Raw genomic sequence first — 20,694 nt, 5'->3', positions numbered from 1 at the left:
TCTAATTGTAAAGTTTTGAGATTTTTTAGAAGACACCCTAAAGGGGAGTCTCTAGGTATTTTGGATTGGGGGTTTCCCATTGCCTTCCTCTCGCCTATAGGTGGAAATGGAAACCGAACTCTACCTGGCTACAAAGCGTCCTTTGGAGCCACTAGAGACCGGTGGGAGGCTCCTGGAGCCAGAATGGAGATTACCTCCAGGCGGACATCTCCGTCCTGGACGTGTCTCACACGGACTGGAATGGAGTTTCTTTGGGCAGATGTCTCTACCTTTGGGAACTGTCCTGTGGGTCACCTGGTGACCAAAAGAAAAACGTTGGGCCTGCACAGGACTTCTGGCCAAGGAATATGAGAGGGAGGCAAAAGGTACTCACCCCTAGGAGACTTGGAGGTGTGGAAAGCAATGTCTAGGTCCTGGTCCGTCCACAGCGTGGAAGGAGGAGGCTCCTCGGACCTTGGGGGGCCCTGAGGAGGGGTCTCCTCCCGGGTTTCGGCACCAACTGATTTGTTTTATGTGACCACCAGAGCAGGCGCCAGAGAAAAGGCAAGTAGGCAAGGTAAAAAGAAACTTTATTAGCTAGCCAATGTGAAGGAAGAAAGGGCGAAGTTCACCGGTCTCCAGCAGTGGAGGCCGAGGAAGTCGCTCTGGTGTTCTCGGGCAAGGTTCCTGGGTCCGCATATGAGGAGGGAGCCGAGGAAGTTCGTGCGGCGTGCCTGCCGGGAGCGGCTTTTATGTCTTGGGCCTGGGAGTGGGAGGGTGGTAGGCGGGATGCGGGCGGGTCGAGGGCTGTGCGGTGGGCGCAGTCAGGTAGGTTTCAGTTTCCTCGGTCGGATGTCATGCTGCGCCTGCACAGCCGACCTGTGCCTTTCCCGGGTTGGGGAAAGTTGGTGATGTAGAAGCCAAAAGTACGCCATCTTAGTCACCTTTGTTCTTTGTTTCCCTCTCCCTCCGTCCACACACCATGTAGGCAGAACTGTCCAAGCAGACACACATCTTGTTGCCCATCAGTGCCTTAAAATGGCTATTTGTAGATGACTTTTCCAAGACTTTTCCAAAACCTGCTAATACCAGCCAACCCTCCCCTCTGTCTCTCAGATTTGCTTCTTCCTGCTGCTTTCATCAAATGCTTCATCTGTATCCATGGCTTGAACTTTTTGCATCCTGTTGCAGCTAAATTCCCCAAGCACATCCAAGGCTGTGAGGGCCCTGATGTAAATGCTTGACAGTATGCAAAGACTTGAAGATCTATTCAGTCCTCTGGAACTAGAGCCTGCTGATACAATGGGAATAATTAAGTGCTGTAATAAGGTTGCCATTCCATGCCAAAAGCTGACAATGGTTTGAATTTACCATTTGGTGTAATACTGTTTAATGTATAACAGCACACGATTTGCCACTTGATTTTCACCGAACAGTAGACCTGCAATTACTCGGTTATTGACAGTTATTCCCATATTGACAATGCTATACTTCAAGCTTCTCAAACCCAGTTTCCCACACCACTAATTTATTACACATTTTCACTGAGCCCCAAATATTGTCATCTGTGTAGTACTATGGGATTTTCAAAAGAAATTGCACACACAATTTTATTTGATAGAATCATGGTGCAGAATCCATCAGAGAGACAGCAGGGAGGGCCAAAGCAAGTTGGCATCTAAGAGTAGCGTATTTGAAGAGTTTATGCGAGTGATTTGAAATAATCGTCTGTTATGGGTAAGAGCATACCTTGGCCCTGATATAGCTACATGAACTGAGCAAGTTACTCATCTCTGGGCCTGAGGCTGCTTGTGTATAACATGAAAGGAATAATGGTACCTAATCCATATAGGATTGTTGTGAAGATAAAATGTAGTCAGATTTAACCTATATACAGGCTCTAGCATAGTGCTTAGTACATAGAGTAAAATCAATGCTAGTCACAATTTTATTATAATTATTATTATTGAAAATTAGAACAGGAGATGTATTAGTCCATTTCACGCTGCTGATAAACACATACCGATACTGGGCAATTTACATAAGAAAGAGGTTTACTGGACTCATAAGAAAGAGGTTTATTGAACTTACAATTCAACATGGCTGGGGAGGCCTCACAATCATGGTGGAAGGCAAGGAGGAGCAAGTCACATCTTACGTGGAAGGCAGCAGGCAAAGAGAGAGCTTGTGCAGAAAACAGTCCTGCTTTTTAAAACCATCAGATCTCATGAGACCTGTTCACTATCACGAGAACAGTGTGGGAGAGACTCGCCCCCATGATTCAATCATCTCCCACCAGGTCCCTCCCACAACACGTGGGAATTATAGTATTTACAAGATGAGATTTGGATGGGGTAACAGAGCCAAGCCATATCAGAAGATTATTAGTAAAAAAAAAAAAAAAAACTTTTATGCAAGGTCTTTAAAGGGAAAATTTTTCCAAGTTACCGTTTATACCTGTGGTAGGATAGTAATTACTATCATATAATGTTTACTTTATGTTTACTTTGTAAAATATTTAGTTTCGTAAAATTTAGAAATAAAGAGTTTTTAAAGCTTATATTTTCTCTTTCAATCTAAACTTGCATGCTTCCATTTTATAAAATTTCTTCTAGTAAGAATCTTAGTAGATTAAGCAATCTATAGTATGAGCAGTTGGGAGTATTATTTCCGAAGGTAAAGTAGTTTGTGAGTAGTATTTGGTGAAAAGAAATCAGCTAAACTAATAAAGATTCTTGCTTTACAGAAACTGGTCAACGTTTCACCAGATCTTCCAAAACTTATCAGTTCCATGAATGTCCAACAACCAAAAGAAAATGAAATTGTCGTCCTAAGTGGATTAGCCTCTGGAAATCTCCAGGCAGATTTTGAAGTTTCACAGGTAAGACGTAAGTTCTTGATAAGCCATTCACTTAAATCTATAGTTAGCTCAGCACAGATCAGTGTAACCCCCAAATAAACGCTACACATAAGCTTCTGTAACAAGAATCAAAGTGTCTTTATATTTGAGAAAAGTCTGCATTTATGTTTCTCTTAAATACCACCACTTAGAGTTTGACAGAGCTTTTATTACATCAACTCCTAATTTCTATTGTCTTCTCAAATTCCTAAGTTGTATTTGAACTAGAACAGATAGAGTGGGCATTGGTTACTTAGCTTTGTTTTCTACAAATCTACTGGAAAAACGAAAACAGAACTGTCTCCTCTTTTAGGAGCAGTACCAAAATTCTATATCAGAATCCCACAGTATCATCTTCCAGATGTTATGTATTCCTTAGGAGGTACCAAACTAGCCAAGCTAGTAAATCCAGAATGGCAGCTTCAAGGATGGAAAGACAGTGTCTTGGGCCCAACGAATAAAATATCCCTCCTCCAAAACAAATGTTATTAAAAATAAAGCAGTAACTAAAATACTACTATTATCATTCAGTGCCCTCATGTGCACTCCTACTATATAAATCACTATAACATTATTTATTTAAAGACATGTAAGTAAAATTGTTTAATTAATTTATGAGAAAAATGCACATAAAGTATGTTACAGTGATATGTAACAGCTCCAGATTAAAATGATGAGCATTTGTTTTCCACAAATTGTTCTTCCTTGGGTTTTAATTTCGTTGTCCATTTTTAAAGTCTTCTTTTATCCTTCAACTCTTCAAAATATCAAAAAGCCCCAAAGTCTCCAAATTTCAAGAAACATAATACAGTGTGATAAATCAATTAATAAACGAGAAGGCTTTATTTCCAGGTAATCAGATCTCCCTGACTTTGTAGCTACTAACAAGATTTGTGTCCTATAAATTTTACATGAATCCTAGGTAATCTGTGGCTTGTCAATAAATTGTACATTATGTCATTGAGAGTGAAGACTTTATGCCCATTTTCTTTTTAGAATTCACATACTTTTTAAAAGCTGCCTCTGCATTATAGAACAATTTTCCTAGCTTTTGGCAAGTATAGGTATTACTGAGAAATTCCGGCTTTCTTTCAATATCTCTATGAAAATTGGTATTGACATTAATTGGACTTGACCTTGAGTTTAACTTACTAGACCCTGATTAATCCCAGTTAGATTCTTAATTAAACATGGCAGAAAATTAGCTTAAACAAAAAGAGAACATATTGTTTCATGTAACCAGAAAAATCCAGGAGTAGATTAGAGACTTAAAAACAATGTCATCAAGACATGGATTTTTCTCTTGTGGCCTCTTTCCTGTTTTCTCTCCATTGGCCTCATTATCAGACAAGCTCCTCCCAGAAGGAAGCAATATCCCTTTGGGTTCAAGTCAGGAAAGTGTGAATGGAACATCATTTCCAGGTGGTTTTCAGCAAAAGCCTCATTGCATCCTATTGGCTCTCAAATGTCACATGCCCATCTCTGAACCAATCACTATGACCCAAGGAATGTATGGTTCAGATTGGCCAGGCTTGAGTCACATGATCACCTCTAGAGCTCGAGGTGAATCAACTCCATGTGCATCACTTGGACTCTGGTGAGGTTGACTGACTGACAGTTAGTTTAGTGTGCCCTTCTCCCCAGTGCAATTGTCTGATTCATGTTTGCACCTCCTTGCATAATTTGCATACAATAGGCACTCAGAAAATACCGGGTAAGTTTCAGTTTAGTGTAGTGTGTCTAAACTCAGTGGAAAGAAAATTAAGCCAACTTCACTTACTCTACAACAGCAGTTCCTCTCCATTTGGGGGATCACAGATACTTTGTGAATTCAATAAAAGCTATAGACCAGTGGGTCTCAAATGCTAATGCATGTACCCATCGCCAACAGATTCCTTGGAAACGCAGATTCTGATTGAGCAGATCTGGGTTGAGGCCTGAGAGTAAATATATCCAACAAGCTCCCAGGTGATGCCATGGCTGCAGGTCCATACTCACACTTAGAAAAGCCAGGCAATGGACCACCTTCTTTGAAAAATAGACCTAATCACATATGCATACAGGGGAATTCTATTTTTGAGCTCCCAGGGGATTCCTGAACACCTTGAAGAAGGATTGATTTTTTCATTTTATAATCATCTCTCCTAGAATTTTTGGAATCTTTTATTACTATTCCAATGGCAATAAATAATATGAATAGTGAAAATGTGTAGTGGAGAATGAAGATCTGGTTTGTAACCCTAGAACTGAACAGAATTAACAGGTCTAACTAGTACATGATTCTGTGATTTGGGCCTCTTTATCACTGTTCTTACCATACGCTGGTCTTTTAGAGATAATTAGTTCACTTCCTATAGATTTCATTTAATTTCATGTTGACTGCTTCTCCAGATAAGCAATACAAATTATAGAATCCAACTGTAGTTGATAGAACACTTACTGTACATCTGAAGTACTAGTAGAGGTTTTACTGAGTATCTTCAAGGCAGAGAAAGATACTGGTCTGAGAAACTGGGACTCAATTTAATCAAGAGAGGTAACCAGGACAGCGCTGACAGTCCCTTCAGCTTGACCAAAATTTGGACAGGCTCCTTCCTGACTCTAGACCCTGACTTCCCTTTTCTCAGAGCATTTAATCTAGAAAATTTATAACTGTAAATTCCTCTGCCTTTTTGAGATGTAAATCTTTTTGTAAAAGCCTCTTGCCAGCTTTATACCCAGAAATGTCTTTCTCAAGGACCTGGGAGCTGTCACGTTGAAATGTAATCATCAAGGAAGGTAGTTCCCTTAATGTGCCCAGTCTTTATGGGAGCGTAAGAACCTAACTTCAGTGGGCATCTTGTTCCAGGTTGTAAAACTACCTCCTGTCAAAAAGATACAAGAAAGTTTACTGTTTCTTTGGGTAAAGCCAATTATCAAACACAGATGACCTAAGATCTGCCCCATCACTCTAGCCCTTAAAAACCCTATTGCCTTTTGTTCAGTGGAGTGTGGTCCAGCTTAATTCTGGCCTCCCCCTTCCCTATTTTAATAGCCTTGAATAAAAATCTTCTTTGCCTGTTTAACTTTGCCCAGTTCAATTTTTGCTTTGACCAAGGGAAACTAAAATATGTGATACAGCCGATCTATTTTCTCCCAAGTCAGGCTTTCTCCTAGGTACCTTGTGTTCCCAAACATCACTTGAATTTTTTTCAAGCAGTTTATTAATATAATCCCAGAAGACATTTCACATATTTTTAAAAGTCCCCACTCCTGTTAACGGGGGAGCTTGGTGGAAAAGGAAAGGTCAGAGGCAATAGTCTTTTATTTTCCCTTTTGAATAAATGCCTTCTTTTCTCTCCACTTTTAGTGCCCTTGGCTGCCAGATATCTGCTTGGTCCAATGCGCAAGAGGGAACAGACCAAACAGTACCAATTGCATCATCTTTGAAATCAACAAATTTCTGATTGGTCTGGAACTGGTGCAGGAGCGACAGCTCCACCTGGAAACAAACATCTTAAAACTGGAGGATGACACCAACTGTTCCTTATCTTCAATCGAGGAAGACTTTCTCACTGCTTCTGAGCACTTGGAGGAGGAAAGCGAGATGGATGAATCTAGGAACGGTGAGAACTTTCCAATTAGTGCCTCCTGAAATTAGTTCCCATATAAAAATGTCTGGGTGGGATTTGAGAAAAGTTCCAGGCCACATCCGTTTGGCTGACACATCACAATCTTTACTTGCTGAATTTTAAGGAAGGAAGGAAGGAGAATATGAGAACACTGGTGAAGATGCTGACAAATACACTTAGCAGACTTAATGGTTGGATGGATCCAGACTCCCAAATGATGCCTTAGGGATGCTGAAGGGAATTTATGTACTTTAAAGGTAAATCCTCCTGCCTGCCAAGAGATGGAGGCTATCACTGGGAAGAAAGTTAACTTCCCTAAGACTTCCATAAAAGCCATGTATTAGTGGATCCAAGTTGGACCAGCCTGGGCTTGAATCCCAGCACTGCCACATTGAGGCTGTGAGATCTGGCGCCAGTTATCTAATCTTTCTGAGCCTAGTTTCTTTGTCTAATTTGGGAGTACAATCATGCCTGTAGCTAATGATTTCTGTGAAGACAGAAAGAGATAATCCAGGAAAGTGTTGAGCACTCATTTCTTCAGCTCTTTCTGTTGACCCATTCGCAGAGCTCAATGAACAATGTGTTCCTCCTCCCCACTTTTAGCCACAGAGGAAGGGGTACCCCAGATGTTATTGCCACTGTTTCTGGGACAAGTCTCATGCAAACTTTAGAACAATTCTTTGCAACAAGTCCCACTATTGAGCTTGCTGTAAACATCCTCCCTTCTCTTTTTGTACCCAATGGGAAGCTCTAAGACGCACCTGTCTGGGTTGCTTTCCCCTGAAGAATGGTGGCAACCCTCAACCCTCAAACACTTCCTACTTGCATTTGTATCCCACATGGAAAGCCATTTTTTTGGGTGGCATTCTATCATGAAACGTGAAAGCCTTTTCAGATTCATTTTTCTTGAAGAAACCATTCAAAATGTTATTCTTGGAGGGGGAAAAAAGTTGATGCTTTATTTTTATTTATTTATTTATTTTTATTATACTTTAAGTTCTAGGGTACATGTGCACAACATGCAGGTTTGTTACATATGTATACATGTGCCATGTTGGTGTGCTACACCCATCAACTCGTCATTTACATTAGGTATATCTCCTAATGCTATCCCTCCCCCCTCCCCCCACCCCACAACAGGCCCGGGTGTGTGATGTTCCCCACCCTGTGTCCAAGTGATCTCATTGTTCAATTCCCACCTATGAGTGAGAACATGCAGTATTTGGTTTTCTGTCCTGGTGATAGTTTGCTCAGAATGATGGTTTCCAGCTTCATCCATGACCCTACAAAGGACATGAACTCATCCTTTTTATGGCTGCATAGTATTCCATGGTGTATATGTGCCACATTTTCTTAATCCAGTCTATCATCGCCGGACATTTGGGTTGGTTCCAAGTCTTTGCTATTGTGAATAGTGCCACAATAAACATATGTGGGCATGTGTGCTTATTGATGCTTTACTTTTGGAAAGTAATTATTACTTAAGATTTACGGTAACCTGCTATCCAAAAAGTAATAGTGCCTCTCATTTTCTCCTCACTAGGTTATGAAAATATAAATGTCTCAGCCAATGTTTTGGAAAGTAAACAGCTAAAGGGAGCTACCCAGGAGGAATGGAATTACAACAAGGAAAAGTGGCGTTATGCTTTGGAAGACAAATACATCAACAAATATCCCACACCATTGATTGAAACAGAACGATCTCCAGAAAACCTAACAAAGAACACAGCCCTGCAGAGTCTAGATCCCTCAGCCAAGCCATCACATCAGTGGAAAAGTGAAGCTGTAGGGAATAAGAGAGAAGCCACCCATTATTATTATTCAGAAGATTTTAAAGGTCAAATGGAAAAATCACAGGCACTGTATATTCCAAAAGATGCCTATTTCTCCATGATGGATAAAGATGTACCTTCTGCATGTGCTGTGGCTGGGCAGAGAAGCAACCTAAACCCAGGAGATCACGAAGACACAAGAAACGCTCTCCCTCCTGTACAAGATGGAGAAGTCACCACTGGCAAGTATGCTACAAATTTAGCAGAATCCGTGCTGCAGGATGCGTTTATTAGATTATCTCAGTCTCAGCCCACATTACCCCAGGAATCTGCAGTCAGTGTTTCTGTAGGAAGTTCTCTGCTTCCCAGTTGCCATTCCACAAAAGATACAGTGGTTTCTCGGTCATGGAATGAGCTCCCCAAAATTGTCGTTGTTCAGAGTCCAGATGGCAGCGATGCTGCCCCCGAGCCAGGCATCTCCTCATGGCCTGAGATGGAAGCCTCTGTTGAAACCTCAAGTCTCCTCTCTGGAGAGAACCCCAGCAGACAACCCCAGAGTGCTCTAGAAGTGGCGTTAGCTTGTGCAGCCACTGTGATTGGAACCATTTCCAGTCCACAGGCCACAGAAAGACTCAAAATGGAGCAAGTGGACTCAAACTTTCCACTAGGGGGCAGTGGTGCACTGCAAACGCAAGCACCCCAAGGACTCAAGGAACCTTCCATCAATGAGTACTCCTTTCCATCTGCTTTGTGTGGCATGACTCAGGTGGCCAGTGCCGTGGCTGTCTGTGGTCTAGGTGAAAGACAGGAGGTGACATGCTCAGTGGCTCCAAGTGGTGGCCTCTCGCCTGCAGCTGAGGCTTCTGAAGCCATGCCCCTACTTTGTAGTTTAGCAAGCATGGAGCTTGGCAAGGAAGCCATTGCTGAGGGATTGCTCAAGGAGGCTGCTCTGGTTTTAACAAGGCCTAATACCTACAGTAGTATTGGAGACTTCCTGGACTCCATGAACAGGAGAATCATGGAAACTGCTTCAAAGTCTCAGACCCTGTGCTCAGAAAATGTCCTCAGGAATGAACTGGCACATACCCTGTCCAATGTTATCCTGAGGCATTCCATTGATGAAGTTCACCACAAAAATATGATAATCGACCCCAGTGACAACAGGCATTCATCTGAAATTCTGGACACCTTAATGGAAAGTACAAATCAACTGCTTTTCGATGTGATATGCTTCACGTTCAAGAAGATGAGTCATATTGTACGGCTTGGTGAATGTCCTGCTGTCCTTTCTAAGGAGACCATCAGAAGGAGGGAGACAGAACCTGGCTGCCAGCCATCTGATCCGGGTGCTAGTCTAGCTTGGACAAAAGCCACTGAATCCTCCAGCAGCTCTCCACTTAGCAATTCACACAACACGAGTCTTGTCATCAACAATCTTGTGGATGGCATGTATTCAAAACAAAACAATGGTGGAGTGAGGCCAGGCCTCTTCAAGAACCCCACGCTGCAGTCAGAATTATCACATAGTCACAGAGTGCCCGATTCTTCGACTGCTACAACATCCCCCAAGGAAATAGATCTGAAAGGAACAGCAGGAGAGGATGCAAAAAGCCCTCATCACAGTGAGAATGAATGCAGAGTCTCTTCCGAAGCACAAAGGTCCCCGACGGTTGCCCAGTCCCGAAGCGGTTCCCAGGAGGCTGAGGACAGTATCCACCCAAACACCCAAGAAAAGTACAACTCTGCCACATCTTGCATCAACGAAGTTCAAGTCAACCTGTCCGTGTTAGGGGATGACTTGCTGCCTCCTGCTCAATCCATACTTCAAACAAAGCATCCAGACATCTACTGCATTACAGACTTTGCGGAAGAATTAGCAGACACGGTCGTCTCCATGGCAACTGAAATTGCAGCGATTTGCCTTGACAACTCCAGTGGAAAACAACCCTGGTTTTGTGCATGGAAAAGAGGGAGTGAGTTTCTGATGACACCCAATGTACCCTGCCGATCCTTGAAGAGGAAGAAAGAGAGCCAGGGGAGCGGGGCCGCTGTGAGGAAACACAAGCCGCCCCGGCTCAGTGAGATCAAGAGGAAGACGGATGAGCACCCTGAGCTTAAAGAGAAACTGATGAACAGGGTTGTGGATGAGTCCATGAACCTTGAGGATGTCCCAGATTCTGTCAACCTTTTTGCCAATGAAGTGGCAGCCAAGATCATGAACCTCTCGGAGTTCTCTATGGTGGACGGCATGTGGCAGGCGCAGGGCTATCCCCGGAATCGGTTACTGAGTGGTGACAGGTGGAGCCGGCTGAAGGCCTCCAGCTGTGAAAGCATTCCTGAGGAAGATTCCGAGGCCAGGGCCTATGTCAACAGCCTGGGCTTAATGAGCACGCTGAGCCAGCCGGTCAGCAGGGCCAGCTCTGTCTCCAAACAGTCGAGCTGTGAAAGCATCACCGAGGAGTTTTCCAGGTTCATGGTGAACCAGATGGAAAATGAAGGGAGAGGATTTGAGTTCCTGCTGGATTACTATGCTGGCAAGAACGCCAGCAGCATTCTGAGCTCAGCCATGCAACAGGCGTGCCGGAAAAGTGACCACCTCAGTGTGAGGCCAAACTGTCCCTCCAAGCAGTCCAGCACAGAGAGCATCACTGAGGAGTTCTACAGGTACATGCTGAGGGACATCGAAAGAGACAGCAGAGAAAGCACCTCCTCCAGACGGAGCAGCCAGGATTGGACAGCCGGCCTGCTGTCTCCTTCTCTGCGCTCCCCGGTGTGCCACAGACAGTCGTCCATGCCAGACAGCAGATCCCCATGCTCCAGGCTGACAGTGAATGTGCCCATCAAAGCCAACTCTTTAGATGGCTTTGCTCAGAACTGCCCACAGGATTTCCTAAGCGTGCAGCCGGTCAGTAGCGTGTCCTCATCCGGTCTCTGCAAATCTGACTCTTGCTTGTATCGGAGAGGTAGGACTGACCACATCACGAACATGTTAATTCATGAAACATGGGCGAGCTCCATTGAGGCCCTCATGCGCAAGAACAAAATCATTGTGGATGATGCAGGGGAAGCCGACACTGAGCCTGTTTCTGGTGGCTCTCCCTCGCAAGCAGAGACATGTGCAAATAGATTAGCTGCCAGCAGGATGTGCAGTGGGCCAACTCTGCTCGTTCAGGAGTCTCTCGATTGCCCGAGGAAAGACTCTGTTACCGAATGTAAACAGCCCCCAGTGTCATCTTTGAGCAAAACTGCTTCTCTTACAAACTACAACCCTTTCGATTCTAAAAAGGAAACTTCCTCATGCCAGGACACTGTAGCAATAAACCACAAAAGGCTGTCACTTTGCTCGAGGGAAGTGCCTTTGATTCAGATTGAAACAGATCAGAGAGAAGCCTGTGCTGGGGAACCTGAACCCTTCCTTTCCAAAAGCAGCCCCCCAGAGGAAGCAGAAGGGCATTCAAATGACAAAAACATCCCAGATGTGGTGAGAGGTGGAGACACAGCCGTGAGCGCTTGTCAAATCCATAGGTAAGTGAATCGTCTCTTAGACTACATAGAGTGCATGTGGTGGAGTTTGCATCTTAATCGGTGTTTAGTCTAAATTTTAGACATAAAGGATTTGATCGGTGCAAGAACTAAATTTTCAAAACCAAAAATAATGACCTCCTAGGTTAATATGCATTTATGGTAGAGAGTTGAAAGTAAACTTCTTCTTAAAATCTCCAAAGGAAATTAAACTCATCTATATAACCAAAGAAGTAAGATATAATTCCCCCCATTCAAATTAATCTCCTGTGGTTTCCTACCTTTTAAAATTCATTCATGGCAATTTTTAAGCAAATAATAATCTTAATAATATATGATGCAATAATATTAATAATAAATGATGCAACTTATTCATTTGAAAACAGTTAAATTAATATTAGTATTGGCATTTGACATTAAATATTTTGGCATCATTTTTCTCTCCTCTCCTTTTTCTTCTCCATAGAGTCTCTCCTTTCAAGTTTTGCTTTCTGTTTTTGTTTTTTGTCTTTTTCTAAAGATCTTGCCAAGGACACTGTGCCCCACAAGGGCTGGCCCTTTAGATGCCTGGTATAATTCTGGCAGTGTAAATGCAAAGCAACACTGAAGTATTGTTATTTAAACAGCTCTTTTCCAGAAAATTATGACATAGTTGACAATCCATTTTGAATTTGACACAAGGTAATAATTTCTCTGAGGCTGCTTAAAGAACTCTCCATTCATTTTACAACTCATGTTTTCTGTAGAAAATCTATAAGATCCTTGAATATGAGACCATTGTATCATTTCTTTAGCTTTGGTTTGTAGTTAAACAAAACAGGACAACAAAAAAGGAAGCTAGTGGCCTTGGAAAACCTAAGTTGGAGAAGTCTTTTCAGAGACATAGGCCTGTATTATTGATGATTTACCAAAAGCCCGTGATTTTTAAATGTTTAGTGGCAATCAACAAGTTGAACACAGCCTTCGTCAAATTTCAGCAGCTCTCTGAAAGTCTTTGATCCTTTTCCACTTCCACCAAGGAAGGAGAAGGGATTCATCCTCAGGTACCACCAGTGCTGCCCATTAGAGGGCATCATTACTGGTGTGGTTATGGTTGAGTGTATTTGGTACAGAGTGTCTAAGTGGATTTAAATATTTCTTTTTTAGCCACTCAGTACTAAGAACTTAACTTTCCAATCAGATGAAACCCTGGAAGAATAAGGAGAAAGGATGAAAACGTAAAAGCAAAAGAACACAAAGCTAAATCAAATGACGTAGGCAGAGCTAACCAAGACGGCGCATTTTTATACATCAGTAGTTCTCCAGCTATAGACAATATGTATCAAAGCATTTTATCTAGGTGATATGGAGAATTACAAATTTTTTAAAGTGATCAGAGTTAAAGAAACAAATTAGTTCATGTGTAATTCTTTAGAATTACCTTAACCTGAAATACAAGAAAAAGGAAAACCCTTCTTATAGAATCTAGATGCCTGACTTGGAGTCTTCTTTAACACAGATATCTTAAACCCAGCTGAGATTTTTAACCAAAGAATGACTAGTTAGGGAACGTTCATGAAATAGTAGTTCAACAAGATTTATGGTCGTAGGCTGAGATCAAATAGCAATTGTCCCTGAAGTTGAATAAAATTCATTATACAATTGTGAATTAAATGTCACTGATATTATCCTTAAAATAGGATATATTGGAAATATGTATGAATAAAGTCCCCAAATGGCTTAGGTTTGTATTACATAGAATGGCCCCAGAATATACCCTTTCAAATCCTGATCTCTGGTTTGGTTTTCCACTAATAAAACAAGAAAGAATGTGGAGTCATCCACCCTAGAAATTCAAGACCTACATCTGCTTCCAAAACATAAGGACTAAATATTGAAAATGTTTTTCTTTGTGGAACAATATAAAGAATTATTAAGAACATGGATTTCACTAACCTTGTAACTATGCAACCTTGAGCAACTTCTCTGTTTACTAAAGTTTACTCACCTATAGGTGGGAATAATAATTATCTTCTAAGAGGATCTTTAAAGTTTTATTAAGGAAATGCACATAAATCTCTCAACTCAGGGCCTCGCCTATTGTCATAAATGCTTGCTTTTTGGTTGTTGTCATTGCTGTTTGGGGTTAGGGTACATGATTGCCCTTATTCCAGGAATTTTTTTTCCAAAAGAAATATCTTAAAGGCCTGGTGCGGTGACTCATGCCTGTAATCCCAGCACTTTGGGAGGCTGAGGCAGGTGGATCACGAGGTCAGGAGTTCAAGACCAGCCTGGCCAAGATGATGAAACCCTGTCTCTACTCAAAATACAAAAATTAGCCATGTGTGGTGGCAAGAACCTGTAATCCCAGCTACTCAGGAGGTTGAGGCAGAGAATTGCTTGAACCTGGGAGATGGAGGTTGCAGTGAGCCGAGATCATGCCACTGCACTCCAGCCTGGGTGACAGGGCAAGACTCTGTCTCAAAAAAAAAGAAAAAAGAAAAAAGAAAAAGGAAAAAAAAAGAAAAAGGAATATCTTATAAACATTATGAGGATTTTATTAAAACAAGAGAATTTCCAGATTTTGCTAGAGGGAAAATTAACCATATTTAGATTATTACATTTTCTAAGCTCAGAGATGTTATAGGATTTCATTAGTCAAAATAGCTAAGTACAAAACTCGCTTCTCCGTGAAGCAGTTCTTCTCCCTTACACACAAACAAGGTAAGTGGCATATGGACTCTTAATTTTGTTTGGAGATGGGGAGGCGTCATGTCCTGAAAATAATTTTAGGCTACTTTCTTTAGGCATGTTTTCATGATTCTTACTTTAAAAAATGTTATTTACGCTCAATATGCTGAAATAAAAATCACTTTCTTACATTTTTGATAAAGGAATAACAACTTCAGAATTTATTGGACTTTTTGATAAGTTGAGACCACAAAGTATAAACAACAAACTGAGAATTCCGGACATTCATATGCTGTACTTACTGACATCATCTTATGTTTTAGAAACATATTTTAGGTTGTGTATCCATTTATATTTGCTTCAAGAAAAAAAAATTATTCATCCAACAAATATTTGAGTGCTTACTCTGACCAGCAATTGGCCTTGGGACTGAAAACACAGAAGAAAATAGAAAGACTTGGTATCTACTCTTAGTTCTTACACACGAGTGGGAGAGACAGGGAGAGCACATAGGAAAACCTTTTGAAAAAATATTATTGTACAGTGTGATGAGAGAAAAAAATAAAAAGTAATGTGGTAGCAAATAACTGGTAGGGAAAGTGGATACTTAGATAGGATGTTGGCATTTGAGATGAGACCTACAGGAAGAGAAGGTGCCAGCCGTGGGAAGAACAAGAGTGATAGACTTGCATTTTAAGCATTGTGGTGATCTAGCCAGCCTGAGAAATGTTCCCACTATGAGTCACCTAGAGATTCTGGATTAAGTATAATAAACATCCTTTTAAGTACAAAGCTGATCTTTTTTTTTTTTTAAAAGAAAAACAAGCAAATAAGCTTTAGTGATCTATTGCCCAGAATGGTGAATGTAATAAATAACAATGCATTATATATTTCCTTTTTTTTTTTTTTTTTTGATAGAGTCTCACTCTGTCACCCAGGCTGGAGTGCTATGGTGCAACCACGGCTCACCGCAGCCCCAACCTCCTGGGCTCAAGCAATCCTCCCACCTCAGCCTTTCAAGCAGCTGGGACTGTAGGTGTGCACCACCATGCCTGCCCAATTTTTCAATTTTTTGTGGAGACGGAGATCTCACTCTGTTACCCAGGCTGGTCTCAGACTCCTGGGCTCAATCACTTGAGCCTCCCGAAGTGCTGGTATTACAGGTGTGAGCCACTGTGCCTGGCCTGTTTATTTCAAAACTGTTAAAAGATTAGATATTAAATGCATTCACCACAACAAAATATAAGTATGTGAGGTGCTAGATTTGTTAATTAGTGTGACTTAATCATTCCACAAGGTAAAACTATATGAAAACATCACAGTATACCCCATATAATAGATACAATTACTGTCAATTTAAAAAATTGACAAGCAGGTGTGGTATATTCCCCATGGAATTGGATGTTTGACACCGCCGTCTAAAACAGCAGCCCCTAAGAGCCCTTATCTGGAGAGATGGAAGCAGAATGCTGTCTGCCATTTATGATTTACCCTCGTTTCTATATCCTCAGGAATTATTTTATTTACCCTTATTTGCAAGGCTAATCTTAACAATAGTAATTATAAAAATTTCAGAGGTTAAAAAAAAGAATTTGAAAAGGTAGTAAATGAAAGCTGACTCTGCTTGCCTTTGAGGGCATCTACCAGTCTCTGTAGCCTAAAAATTTATTTTCTAAAGGCTAGTGGAAACCAGGAAATGAGGGTCCACGAGTGGTGAAGACTTGGAACTGAGACAGACTTCCACATCCTCAAGGGTTACAACCTCAGTAATAGTGTGAACTATGGAAAAAGTTCACCCACCAGAACAGTGAACTGATTTTTTAAAAAAAAGGTGTCTTTCGGGGTTCCAGCTCTGAGTACGAGGAGAAAGCAATCCCCTGGAGAATTTATAACCACAGCTTACCCTAATGCGATTTTGCCATTCTAATTTGCATTATACTTGTGGTCCAGGAAATCCCAAGCTGGTGAGTTACCTTAAAGCAATCTCAGGTTAACAACCCTGTGAGAGCTTGGCAGAGACAAAAGTAAAATCTCTGGAGAGTTAAGCCGAGTCTTAAAGGATTTCAACAAATAAAACCCCATCAAATATGAGCTCAGAGTCTTAAACTGAGAGACACACAAGGAATCAAAGCACTGTAAGAAAGACTCAGCACAAACATGAAGAGGCAGAATTAGCCCCATCGAAGTTCTCAGACACTGGAATTATTCAATACAGAATGTAAAGTACTTATGTTTAATATTTGGAAAAAATGAGACATACAAAATAGGAGCAAGAAAGAAACCACCATCAGAATAGAATAAGGTAGATATAAAAATCAATCAAATACTACTACAAAGATGAAAAGTATAATAATCGAAATTAAAAACCACTAGATAGAAAAACATATGAATTATTGAAATCAAAACCACAATGGCATACCTGCAGAGAGAACTTGAAAGATAAATGTGAAAGAACTTCTGTTTCTATTCACAATGAAGTTATTGAAACTCAATCAACTTGCCCTCCATCCGTCAACAATTTTTTCTCTCTCCTTTTTTTTTTTTTATTTTTTGAGATGGAGTCTCGCCTTGTCACCCAGGCAGAAGTGCGGTGGTGCGACCTCGGCTCACTGCAATCTCTGCCTCCCAGTTGCAAGCCATTCTCCTGCCTCAGACTCCCGAGCAGCCAAGATTACAGGCATATGCCAACGCCACCACACCCGGCTAATTTTTCTTTTATATTTTTAGTAGAGACGGGGTTTCACCATATTGGCCAGGCTGGTCTCGAACTGCTGACCTCAAGTGATCCACCTGCCTCTGCCTCCCAAAATGCTGGGATTACAGGCATGAGCCACTGTGCCTGGCCCATCCATGAATAATTTTTTAATGGGCAGAATTAAACAACTGTTTTCATACATTGTATGGCAAGCAGCACATTGAGCAAAGGGAAACAAACATGATTAGCCCTATAATTGCCCTCACTTTCTATCTGGATTGCCTTTTCAGTGCAAAGAGGGAAATCCTGAGCAGAGTTCAGTGGGCACAATGAGGTAAGGAGACACAGACTAGAGGGAGATAGGCAGAGAAAGAGGAGGAACCTGCACAGGAAGCCCCTCAACCTGTTGCTGAGCAGTGAGGCATGCATGCATAGGTACAGCCCCATGACGCTAGAGAGTTGTAAGCTGAACAATGCCACAAGCTCACATAGTACTAGAAGATGTTTAGTCCCAACTAGCCAGAGTGAAGAATCCATGTTACATACACACAGTACTTAGTAGAGACCCTAAAAAGATCACATCATAGAATTAAGGGTAAACTAGCTCTAAAAATAAAGGCTAAATCTACACTTGTTCTAACAAAACTTAAAAGCAAACATCATGGCCGGGCGCGGTGGCTCAAGCCTGTAATCCCAGCACTTTGGGAGGCCGAGACGGGCGGATCACGAGTTCAGGAGATCGAGACCATCCTGGCTAACACGGTGAAACCCTGTCTCTACCAAAAAATACAAAAAACTAGCCGGGCGAGGTGGCGGGCGCCTGTAGTCCCAGCTACTCGGGAGGCTGAGGCAGGAGAATGGCGTAAACCCGGGAGGCAGAGCTTGCAGTGAGCCGAGATCGCGCTACTGCACTCCAGCCTGGGCGACAGAGCGAGACTCCGTCTCAAAAAAAAAAAAAAAAGCAAACATCAAAAAGATCAAGCTGAACTGAAACTAATTTAATCTAGAATAAAGTTCAACATTGTTAAAAGAAAAGATGACGAAATCTAGTACTCAACAACATAAACTTGCAATGTAACATCCAAGCAAAAAAATGCTACACAAAGAAGTAAAATATCACTCATAATAAGGAGTGTAATCATCAAAAGAAACTTATCCAGAAATTACAGAGAAGATGAAATTAGCAGACAAGGACTTAAATATCTCTTATAAATATGCTGAAAGATTTAAAGGTACACATGAATATAAGATTTGATGGAAGTTATAAACTCACAAATTAAGAAATATAATGAACTCTAAGCACAATCAACAGAAGAAAATCACATCAAGGCACATGATAATCAAATTATTAAAAACAAATCATAAAGAAATGTCTTAAAAGCAGCCCAGAGGAAAAAAAAATTATGTACTAAGGAGCACAAATAAAAACTGCAGATGTCTTATCAGAAACAATGTAAGATAAAAGACAAAGCATGACAACTATACTACGCTGAAGGAGAAAAAAACTATCAGCCTACTATACTTTATCCAGCAAAAATTCCTTCAAAAATAAAGGCTATTCATTAATAGGAAGATTCAATATTGTCAAGATGTCAGTTCTTCCCAACTGAATCTATAGATTCATTGCAATCCCAATCAAAATTCCAGCAAATTATTTTGCAGATATCAACAAACTAATTCCAAAGTTTATATGGAGACCAAAAGACCAAGAATATTGAACACAAGATTGAAGAGGAAGAACAAAGAGGATTGAGACTACCTGACATGATGATTTACTGTACAGCTATAGTAATCAAGATAGTGTGGTATTGATAAAAGAATTGATAATCAATGGAACAGAACAGAGAGCCCAATAATAGACACCCACAAATACAGTCAATGGATCTTTGACAAAGAAACAAAGGCAATATTGAAGAAAAGATAGTCTTTTCAACAAACAGTACAGGAACAACTGGACATTTACATGCCAAAGAAAATGAATCTAGACACAGACATTACACCCTTTGCAAAAAATAGCATGAATGGATCACAGACCTAAATGTAAACACAAAGCTATATAACTCCTGGAATGGCCGGGTACAGTGGCTCAAGCCTGTAATTCCAGCACTTTAGGAGGCCAAGGCAGGTGAATCACCTGAGGTCAGGAGTTTGAGACAGCCCAGTCAACATGGTGAAACACTGTCTCTACTAAAAATACAAAAATTAGTTGGGTGTGGTGGTGCGCCTATAATCCCAGCTACTCAGGAGGCTGAGACAGGAGAATCTCTTGAACCTGGGAGATGGAGGTTGCAGTGAGCCGAGATCACACCACTGCACTCCAGCCTGGGTGACAAAGCAAGACTCTGTCTCAGAAAAAAAAAAAAACTCCTAGAAGATAAGGTAGGAGACAAATCTAGATGGATCATGGGTATGGCAATGACATTTTAGGTACACCAAAGGCACAATCTATAAAAGAAAGGCTTGATAAGATAGACTTTATTAAAATTAAAAACTTTTGCTCTGTGAAAGACACTGACAAGAGAATGAGAAGACAAGCCACAGATTGGGAGAAAATATTTCTAAATACATATCTAATAAAAGACTATTACCCGAAATATACAAAGAACTCTTAAAACTCAACAACATAAAGATAAACTGATTTAAAAATGAGCAATGTCATGGAGTTTTTCAGCTATGTTTTCTTCTAGTAGTTTTATAGCTTTAGTCCTTACATTTAAGTATTTAATCCAGGTTTAGTTGGTTTTTATGTAAGAGATGAGGAAAGGGTCCATTTTTAGTCTTCTGTATGTGGATATCCAGTTTTTCCACACTATTCATTGAAGAAACTATCCTTTCTTCATTGTGTGTTTTTGGCACCTTTGTCAAAAATCAGTTGATCATAGATATGTCGGCTTATTTCTGGACTCTCTATCCTATATCATGGGTCAATGTGTCTGTTTTTATGCCATTACCATCCTGTTTTAATTATTATTGCTTTGTAGTATATTTTGAAATCAGGAAATTCTGTCATTTGTGACAACATGAATGAACCTAGAGGATTTTATGTTAAATGAAACACGCCAAACACAGAGAGACAAATACAGTCTGATCTCACTTACGTATGGAATCTTAAAAAGTCAAACTCATAGAAGGAGAGAGTAAAATTATGATTTCCAGAGGCTGGGGACTGGGGGAGGTGGACAGAGAAAGGAAGATTCTTGTTAATAGGTAAAAAGCTACAGTTAGACAGAAAGAACATGTTCTGGTGCTCTATTGCACAGAAAGGTGACTACAGTTAATAATAACATATCATATATCTCAAAATAGCTAAAAGAGAAGGTTTTAAATGTTCTCATCAAAAATGAATAATAAGCCAGGCGCGGTGGCTCACGCCTGTAATCCCAGCACTTTGGGAGGCCGAGACGGGCGGATCAGGAGGTCAGGAGATCGAGACCATCCTGGCTAACACACTGAAACCCCATCTCTACTAAAAAATACAAAAATCTAGCCGGGCGAGGTGGCGGGCGCCTGTAGTCCCAGCTACTCTGGAGGCTGAGGCAGGAGAAT

General features: G+C 41.0%; 1 protein-coding gene across 3 annotated transcripts in view; it reads left to right on the top strand.

The window, feature by feature from the left end:
- Positions 1–20,694, top strand: part of SPHKAP (SPHK1 interactor, AKAP domain containing) — a 210,443-nt gene that overhangs the window by 169,136 nt on the left and 20,613 nt on the right. For all 3 annotated transcript variants that reach the window (XM_011951952.1, XM_011951953.1, XM_011951955.1), the window contains exons 5-7: positions 2,726–2,860; positions 6,228–6,483; positions 8,033–11,786. In XM_011951952.1, the coding sequence (XP_011807342.1) occupies positions 2,726–2,860; positions 6,228–6,483; positions 8,033–11,786 (4,145 nt within the window). The remainder of the gene's footprint in view (positions 1–2,725; positions 2,861–6,227; positions 6,484–8,032; positions 11,787–20,694) is intronic.

The sequence above is a fragment of the Colobus angolensis genome, unplaced genomic scaffold, assembly GCF_000951035.1.
Source record: "Colobus angolensis palliatus isolate OR3802 unplaced genomic scaffold, Cang.pa_1.0 Scaffold33, whole genome shotgun sequence".
Lineage (NCBI taxonomy): Eukaryota > Metazoa > Chordata > Mammalia > Primates > Cercopithecidae > Colobus > Colobus angolensis.
This window is presented reverse-complemented; position numbering and strand designations above follow the sequence as displayed.